Source organism: Bipolaris victoriae (genome assembly GCF_000527765.1).
Source record: "Bipolaris victoriae FI3 unplaced genomic scaffold scaffold_243, whole genome shotgun sequence".
Classification (NCBI taxonomy): Eukaryota; Fungi; Ascomycota; class Dothideomycetes; order Pleosporales; family Pleosporaceae; genus Bipolaris; species Bipolaris victoriae.
In genome coordinates, this window is record NW_014575149.1 from 1 (window position 1) to 9,405 (window position 9,405).

At 40.4% G+C, this 9,405-nt stretch overlaps 2 protein-coding genes across 2 annotated transcripts; one reads left to right on the forward strand and one right to left on the reverse strand.

The window, feature by feature from the left end:
• Positions 1-3,069: 3,069 nt before the first annotated feature.
• On the reverse strand, positions 3,070-4,833 carry COCVIDRAFT_116225 (hypothetical protein; the record flags this gene model as incomplete). Its single annotated transcript, XM_014694690.1, has 6 exons — positions 3,070-3,229; positions 3,287-3,482; positions 3,538-3,861; positions 3,914-4,358; positions 4,414-4,538; positions 4,596-4,833. The coding sequence occupies 6 exons, from the start codon at positions 4,831-4,833 to the stop codon at positions 3,070-3,072; spliced, it is 1,488 nt and encodes a 495-aa protein (XP_014550176.1).
• Positions 4,834-5,829: 996 nt separating this feature from the next.
• On the forward strand, positions 5,830-8,353 carry COCVIDRAFT_116227 (hypothetical protein; the record flags this gene model as incomplete). The annotated part of the gene is made up of 8 exons (XM_014694691.1): positions 5,830-6,106; positions 6,170-6,198; positions 6,260-6,525; positions 6,582-7,212; positions 7,267-7,421; positions 7,487-7,752; positions 7,822-7,973; positions 8,036-8,353. 8 exons carry the CDS (start codon positions 5,830-5,832, stop codon positions 8,351-8,353), a joined length of 2,094 nt encoding a protein of 697 aa, XP_014550177.1.
• Positions 8,354-9,405: the final 1,052 nt, after the last annotated feature.

Below are 9,405 nucleotides of genomic sequence, written 5' to 3' on the forward strand. Positions count from 1 at the left end.
ACTATATAGCGTATTCAATTAATTATCTTAGAAAAGAATAGTAGACTACACTCTAACCTACTAAAATTAAGTATTAAAAAAATAACTATAGTTAAAGTAATTGGCTCCGGCCTTTCTGATTGGAGTTTCTAAGAGAAAAGAATTCTGAGATTGATTACAACTAGTAAGCAGCAACTACCGCGCACCCATCCTCCGCTCCACCAATCGACACCGTCACGCCCGCAACCCATCGATACCATCACGCACCAGCAGCGTCGACACGAGCGACACAGTAGCCTAATCTACCCTAAAAGCTACAACACATTATACGACTTCCTCTAGCTTATCCCTCCTAACCGCCCTTAGATGCCTCTAAATAAAGTAGAGCGTCGCCTCTATCTATGCTAAGCTCTCCTTACTCTAAAACTATTCTCTAAACCTCCTCTACTCTCTTATAGAATTTAGTATAGTAATAGCGCTTTTAATATATATTATATTAGCCTTTAGTTACTTATAAGTCTCTTTACTTAGTCTCTTAACGTAATATATTAACTCTATACTTACTTTATATACTATAAGCGTATTTATATAGTTAATTAGAGTAGTATAACTACCTTCTAATCTACTAATACTAATATTAGAGAGAGATCTATACTACTATTTTAGTATAGATCTATAAAACTTTAACTAGATAGATATATATTATTTTAGATCTCTTAGTATATACTTAGATAGAGAAGAGTAAAAGATAATTATTATAGTAGAAGAGAGATCTATAGAGATAGATAGCTTTTCTAATAGACTTAGCTTAGTACGAGATAACTACTAGAATAGCAGCCAAAAGAAGAATTATATTTTTAAATAGATAGATTTAAGATAGTATTAGAATTAAGCTATAGTTAGAATACGATAGAATAAGATAAAATAGATAGACTAGAGAAGATAAAGTAAATTTATAGGTATTAGAGATCTTCGCTATACTACGTATTCTTATTATAACTATAGTTTATTATATTATTATTTTATTATAACTATAGTTTACTATTCTACTACTTTTATTATAACTATATTATAGTTATTATATCTAATAGAGTGATACCTTATTATTATATACCTATTAAGAGGTTTATAATATTTTAGTAGTATTACTAAACTATTCTTAAGAGTTTTAAGTAGAGTCTTATAGATATAAGTCTCTTAGACCCTTACCTAATTTTTTACTTTAACTATAGGTATCTTTTTAATACCTAATTTTAGTAGATTAAAGTGTAGTCTACTATTCTTTTCTAGAATAATTAATCTAATACGCTATATAGTAGATAGAGAAAAAAAGTTAAGTTATAGTTAAAGTAAAAAATTAGATAAAAGTCTAAGAGACTTAACTTTATAAGACTCTACTTAAAACTCTTAAGAATAGTTTAGTATTACTACTAAAATATTTTAAACCTTTTTATAAGTATATAATAATAAGATATAACTCTATTAAGTATAATAACTATATTATATATAGTTCTAATAAATATAGTAGAATAGTATAGCTTTCTATTATCTATAAATTTATAATATTAGTCTATCTATCTTATCTTATTTTATTTTATTCTAACTACGTATTAATTCTAATACTATATCTATGTATTTAAAAATATTATTATTCTCTTAGCTATAATTCTAGTTAGGCTAGTTATTTAGTCTCTATATCAGGATCTCAAAAACGCTATTATCTCCACCAATACTTACCCGATTAGGAAGTTTAGTAGCTTATTTTAAAGCTCTCTATTAGGGCTTTATTTTGCTATATTATAGTAATACGCTAGCTATACTATGTAAGGAGATATCTAAGATCGGAGTAAAATGTAGAGACCTAACTCCTAGCAAGGTAGGTAGGCTAATAAATTCTTACCTATCAGAGTTATTCTATTACTATATTAGACTAAAATAAGGCTTAGATTAAGGGCTACAAAATAAGCTACTAAACTTCCCGATTGGGTAAGTATTAGTGGAGTAAATTAAGAAAAACGATCCCGAGGTAGAGACCTAACTTACCCCGCTAATTCTAGTAGTTATCTTATACTAAGCGAAGTCTATTAGAAAAGCTATTTATATTTATAAAGCTCTTATCTACTATAATAATTATCTTTTACTCTTCTTTACTTAAATATATACTAAGAGATCTAAGATAATATATATTTATTTAGTTAAAGTTTAATAATTATATATTAAAATAGTAATATAGATCTCTCTCTATTATTAGTATTAGTAGATTAAAAAGTACCTATACTACTCTAATTAAGTATTTAGATATACTTATAGTATATAAAGTAAGTCTAGAGTTAATATATTTAATTAAAAGACTAAGTAAAAAGACTTATAAGTAGCTAAAGTCTAATATAATATATATTAAAAGTATTATTAGTATAGTAAATTCTATAAAAGAGTAAATAAGGTTTAAGAAATAGTTTTAGAGTAAGAAGAGCTAAGTATAGATAACGGCAACGCTCTACTTTATCTAGAAATATCTAAGAGTAGTTATAAGAGATAAGCTAGGAAAAGTTATATAATATATTATAGAGGGTAGATTAGACTACTATATTACTTATATTAACGCTACTAGTACGTAATAGTATTTATAGGTTATAGGCAGAATAGTATTAATTAGTAGAGTAGAGGATAGGTACGCGGTAGTTACTACTTACTAGTTATAATAAATCTTAGAATCTTTTCTCTTAGAAACTCTACTTAGAAAGGCTAGAGCTAGCTAGTTTTATACATTATCTTTATTACGTTAAGATATAAACTTCATTAACATAACCTATATTTATAATATATTATTTCACTAGTCTATATTTAAAATAGAGTATCGTTAAGAGTATTGTATAGCTAGAGTAGAGAAGTAAAGCGTTAGAAGTAAAGATTTAAAAGCATAGTAGATTCAGTAAAAAGATAGTAGATAAACTTATGGAGAATAGATATATTAAATATGAATTTAGATACATTATCTCTTTTATAAAAAAATAACGGAAATTCCTATGGCGCAGTGGCTAAGTCGATTTCTTGAACAACTGAAGGATTCGTATCCTAGGGCTAAATATTCTACTTCGTTCTCTGAGTGAAGCGCATGTAAAGCGGATCTTTATTCCATATAAACCAGGTCAATTGCTTACCATGCCACTCTTCCTGGCCCGCTTCTAAGATCACATCGAAGCTCCACAGAAGACAGGCTAATGTCAATCTGATCTCAGCCCAAGCCAAACTGACTCTTTCGTAAGTAGCTGTAGGCTAGTGATGGCTGCAATCTGGGTTTACTTACTTCTTGCCTAGGCAACCACGAGAGCCTAGGGAGAAAGGTTGATGCACGTGACGATGATCATGAGCAAATCTATCGTCGGTGTTGTCCCACCTTTGTGGAATGAACGCATCAGCGTGTGCAAAATTTTGCGTGCTGTGATATGCTGCAAATGCGTTCATTCCCACTCGAGTCTTTGGTGGTATGAGAACCCCATTTACTACGCGATGTCAGCGGAACGTCAGGAAGGGCGATGATTCGCTCATATGACCTACTCATTGCTCCTGTTTCTGGGGTTACCCGAGGAAGAGTCGCTGGCAGTGGAGGGTAGATCCTTAGACTCTCTTGGATAACATGGGTTAAAGACTTCATCTTTGCTACGTTTTGGAGGGTTAATTGGTCATAGGTCCTAAACTCTTTACGTAGCTGATGGGTCAGTTCCTCTAATATGGTCCGATTCAGAGATAGATAGAACAGGCACCCTGAGAGCATAGTAGCTGTGGTCTCGGATCCAGCTTCGATTAACAAGGTAACATTTGCAGTCAGCTCCGACTCTGTAAGTTCTTTGGTCGATTCTTTGGCTCGCAATATGAATGAGACTTGATACAAATTAGTGACATTACGAATGCAAACGGTAGAAATTTGGCTTACTAAAATCGATACTTGTCGTCTCTGCTAGACGAAGGCGTCGCATTGCACGAGCCACCGAAGCATTGAAACTCTCACGACGAGCTTTGCCAAACGCCCAGACGAAAATATTTAACACGGTGGCTTTGAAGGGGACAAATCGCAAAACTTCTATCATAGTCACGCCTTCTCGGATGCCTTCGAACACAGCTCGGGCTGGAGGGAACCAGTCTTTCGAGCCCAAAGCATCAAGGTCTTGACCGAAACACAGGTGTGCAATCACATCGTATGAGTGGTGGTGCATCCATCGCACGATATCAGTTGGCTTGCCATGGAGGTCTTGAAGACGTTGTACCAGTCGGTCTGCGTGAGCTCGAATCAGGCTTTCCTGAGCGTGCAGCGCTCTGTCCGAGAACGCATGGGCTAGTACACTGCGAATACGACTGTGGTCCTTATCACCAGCAGCCCCCTGAATAGTCCTCATTTTAGCCTACTGGACGATGCACGACGGAGTCACGACTAACCATATTCTTCTCCCCACTAGGGGTAGTTGCACCCATGTAGAAGTGTGGGTCCTTCTGAAGACGCTGGGAATCCCTCGGTTTCATGCCATATATGTCATTCCATGCGGAGCCTGTATTAAAGCTGACTAAAATTTAAAGGTCAATCTTTAATGCTCTCGGGCAATAATTAGGGCTGAACGAACGTTCGTCTGGCGCAATTCTTACAATACCGCCGTACTGGTTGTGCCATTGGAGTGATTTCCTTTCAGATAATCCAGCAGCTCGAATGTAAGCCGAGTAAAGTCGTGTTGCACGAGCCAAGAACGGGCCAGGAAATGAATGTAGTGGGTGGAAGTATATGTTGTAGATAATTCTCGCGCCGATCCAAACGATAAGGGCAAGCAAAACTTTCAGCAAAGTTATCCATAGTATGGAAGCCATTGCGATTGAGTGCAAGACAGGCTGGAATTGTCCTAACAGTGTTAGTTACAAAATGCTGCTCCTTAGTGGGAGTCAAGTAGTCATTAGCTATGACTTAAGATATAGCCAGCTCAGGGCCTGTTCCGTTCAGATCCGTTTTCCGACTGCCAGGCCTGATAGAGTGTTTTTCTAAACTCCGTCTGAAAAACGGAGCCGGAAATGGTGTCGTGCTTAGAAAACGAACATTTTGCTATCAAAAGTGGTGCTAGATGTTGTTTACCCTACTATACTAAAATAAGTCCTGTTTAGTGCTTACTTGATCCATATTATCTCCTGTTTAGGCAAACCGAAGATCCGTTTTCTAGCTGCTACTCTAGGGGTCTAGCTGAAAACGGATCTCCGTTTTACTACGATTTTAGCGATACCCAGTGGATAAGTATGACACGTGATATCACGTGACGATCTAGTATAACTCTAGCTTACCAGCTAGCTACTACACTAACAAGGAATCTCTTGGAAGAGCGCTAAACCCAAACAAGAAACAAAACGCAACCGGAAAACGGAGAAACGAACAGGCCCTCAGACACGCATCAAGCAAAGCACGGTAGTCGGCCTGTTTCCGGGTTTTCCGACTTAGACCCCGAGTTGGGAGCCCCTCGCTCTCCCCGATGTCATGCTGACGGCTTGGCCTTTTGTCGGTCATGCAGGCCGGGTTATAGTGTTTGTAGAGGCAGGCTTGCAAATCCTTGCTATATACCTTGTTGCCCGGCAAAGTTAGCAAGGCTATGCTTCACCGCATGGGTATCCCAGCGTGCCTATCATGCACCATCCCTAGTAGCGCGGTGGGTGGTTTTGTGACCAAAGTGTTGCGGTAGAATTCTTTCGAATGCTTCATTGTAGCTTACCATCAGTAAATCCGAAGGCAAGTCCTCATAGTCGTTCAGTAGCTTCGCTCTTGCTGCCCTCTGCACCCACGAACTGACGGACAGACTCGATAAGTCAAAACTACACCCAAAGATGAGATATCAATTTTCCACCATTGTAGACCTAGCGGCCTATGACAACGAAGGCTTGTCTGATGGCATTGATCTACGAAAGAACAATTTTACGCACTTGGAAGATCGAGGTGCAATCCGCGCGCAGCAGGACTGGGCTAAGCATGTTGCGCCCATCAAGCAGTTTAAGGGCACCCTTGGTCACGACTACAGTTTCATGACGGTCTGCGTGCCTGAATGTATACCAACACGTCTGGAAATCATTTCGTATGCAAATGAATTCGCATTTATGTATGATGGTGAGTACAGCACGCTGAGGTGCAAGAATGATTCAAGTCCAAGATCTAATGAAATGCGCGTAGACGATACTGAGCTGGACACCGAGGACGACGTATGTATAGAATAGATCTTGCGCTTACACGTAGCTAAAGATGTGGTGCTAACCTATATAGACGTCTGCGGAGAACGATGAATTGATGGGGATTTTTCTAGCGGGCCCTGAAAGCCGGAGCCCGTCGCAAGACCAATCCAGTTCTGGAAAAACACGGATTCTTAAACAGCTGTTTTCGGAGATGGTGGCAGTCGACAAAGAGTGCGCGATAAGGGCCATGAAAGCATGGGCTGAGTTTCTCAGAGACGGTTCAAGTCGTCAGCATAGCACAGCATTTATAAGGCTGGAAGACTACCTACCCTATCGTATCAAAGATGTGGGCGAAATGTAAGCTTAGGTAACTCGTGTCTGACCCTGATTTTGGCTAATGTTTGTGCCGTCAGGTTTTGGTTTGGTGTGGTAACCTTCGGCATGGCACTGCACATTCCAGACCACGAGATGGATGCGTGCCACAAGCTCATGGAACCCGCCTGGATCGCTGTCGGATTGGCTAATGATGTCTTCTCCTGGCCGAAAGAGCGTGATGCGAGTCAAAGGCTCGGACGTACTCATGTTGTAAATGCTATTTGGGTTGTAATGCAAGAGCATGGCCTTTCCCAAGAGCAAGCTAATCAATACTGCCGGAAACTTGCCGCTCAGTATGTCACCCAGTACTTGGACAATATTCGGAAGATCAAGAATGACGAGTCGATATCTCTGGACCTTCGCACTTATGTTGAAGCCATGCAATACAGCATCTCGGGGAATGTCACATGGAGCAAACTCTGCCCCAGATATAATCCTGAGAAGTGTTTCAATCAGACTCAACTGGATTGGATGCACAATGGGCTCCCCAGGCCTATCGAGTTGGACAGCGCTTCTGACACTAGCTCTTCTTTCTTATCAACAAGCACACACAGCTCGCCGGTATCTGGGTCCCAAACGACGATTGAATACAAGGATGGATGGACCGCTGATTCTTCCGAAATTATGTCCTTGTTCCTCAATTCCTCATTGCCTCCTTTGTCTCATAAAGTAGAACCTTTGTCTACGCCCTTACTGCGCATTACATACTGATATAAGCGACAGGTGATCAGCGCACCAGTTATCTATGTCGATTCGCTTCCCTCTAAAGGTGCACGAGACATGTTCTTGGATGCTCTCAACCACTGGCTACAGGTGGACGAGCAGAAGGTATCTCAAGTGAAAATGGCGATTCGTATGCTGCACAACGCGTCACTAATGTAATGCCATTTCACATTGAATCCCGTCAAATCACGACTCTGCTAACTAATTCCCGGGTAACCAGGCTTGATGACATTCAAGATGGCTCTCGACTACGCCGGGGCAAATCTAGCGCACATCGTGTTTTCGGAGTCGCCCAAACGACCAATTCAGCTGCGTTCTTGGTGAACGAATCCATAAAACAGATACGCGAACTTGCGGGCGATCAGGGCGTCGCTGCAGTGCTGGAAAAATTGACCAGTCTCTTCGTTGGTCAAGCTCAGGACCTGCATTCATCGCGAAATCTTTCTTGTCCGTCTTTAACTGAATACATTCAGACAATTGATCAAAGTGCGTGCCTAGCCTTGCAGAAGGAATTTAACCATGTGCCACGGCAACCGCTAACTAAATACACCGTAGAAACTAGCGCTCTCTTCGAACTGGCTTGGAGGCTCATGTACCTTTGCTCAATGGCAAATGTAGTGCCCGACAGTTCGCTGTCGCGCTTCTGCATCTTACTCGGCCGTTTTTTTCAGATCCGTGACGACTATAAAAATCTCACGTCACCTGAAGTAAGTTACGTGCTCACATGTGTACGATATGTCCATCATTGCTCACAAAGAGACGCAAAAAGTATACTAAGCAGAAAGGATTCTGCGACGACTTGAACAGTGGAACGTATACGCTTCCCCTTCTGTATGCCATCTCGCAACAGTCAGAAAATCTTCTGCTCCAGAATTTGCTATCTACAAGACTGGCTGAAGGGACACTCGACGACGCCCAAAAATGCTTGGCTCTAGATCAGATGCAGCTGGTAAAGACGGACAAGTTTTTGCGAAAGATTCTAGCTGTATTATACGATGAGCTTAGTGCTGAACTGCAGTATATATCTAGTTCATTCGCGTCCAAAAATCCTCAAATGGAGCGGATGCTAGCGATGCTTAAGCTTTGAGGGCTCATGTTCGTAAAAGCGACGTAGATTGTCTTCCTGATCTAGTTATTCATCATGAATATATCAACTATCATCTATAACACAAGTGACGGTCCTGACTCGAATCACTGGTTAATGCGTCATTGGATGAGCGACCTGCACTGTTGGTAGCTCATGACTTGTTTAATGGGCTTTTTGGCATTTCGATGGAATAACGGATTGCTAAGCCCACTGAAACTCAGTGCACAGAATTACAGCGCGTCCAACATACCGTAGCTGTACTGTGCTACAAGGCCGAATCTTTGTATGGAGGCGCTCAAATGGGAATTAGTCTGTTCTTCGGATAACATTTGACAGAAGATCACTACGCTGTTCTTGATAATCACGAACTTAAAGAGTATAGATCGTACTCTTCATAGTAAAGCTCTTGCACTCTCTCCATCCTGGCCTGGATTCGTTCCCTTGCCAGTGGCCTACACACAAGTTCGACCTTGGCACACAATAGTACCGAGGGGTATCTTGAGTTGGGTATGAGCCGACAGGCACTACCGTAGCGCAATCTTTATCTCCATCTACAGCGTCGTAATCGTATGCGCGGAACGGACCGAAACGGACCGAACGCTACAGTAGTAGCGCAGTCTTTACCTAGATCTACAATGTAGTATGACGGCTCAATTAAAGTATCTGTTTAGCGTAAAGCTTATTAAAAGATTTTTCTTAGAAAGGAATAGCAGGCTAGACTGGAACCTACTAAAATCGGGTATAAAAAAACGACTTTGCAGTCGGTGTAATCGTTCGAACGAAAAGCCTATATTATGGAACCTTAGAGTTTCGGTTCTGAGATCTCCGTCAGCGAAACCCCACTTTCGAACCCGAATGTACGGAATAGAGAAAGAACACAATCGCTAGCAACTGTATAGCACCAGACCAACTGTATGCAGTAGCGAATCGCTAGCGACTGACTGTATATCGCAACGGACCGAAAATACTGTTGTGTGGATGAGTTTGCGATCTGGACGCGTGAGAGAGATGGCCATCTCGACCCCTGAACGCGACCGCGACCACGAAGCGAC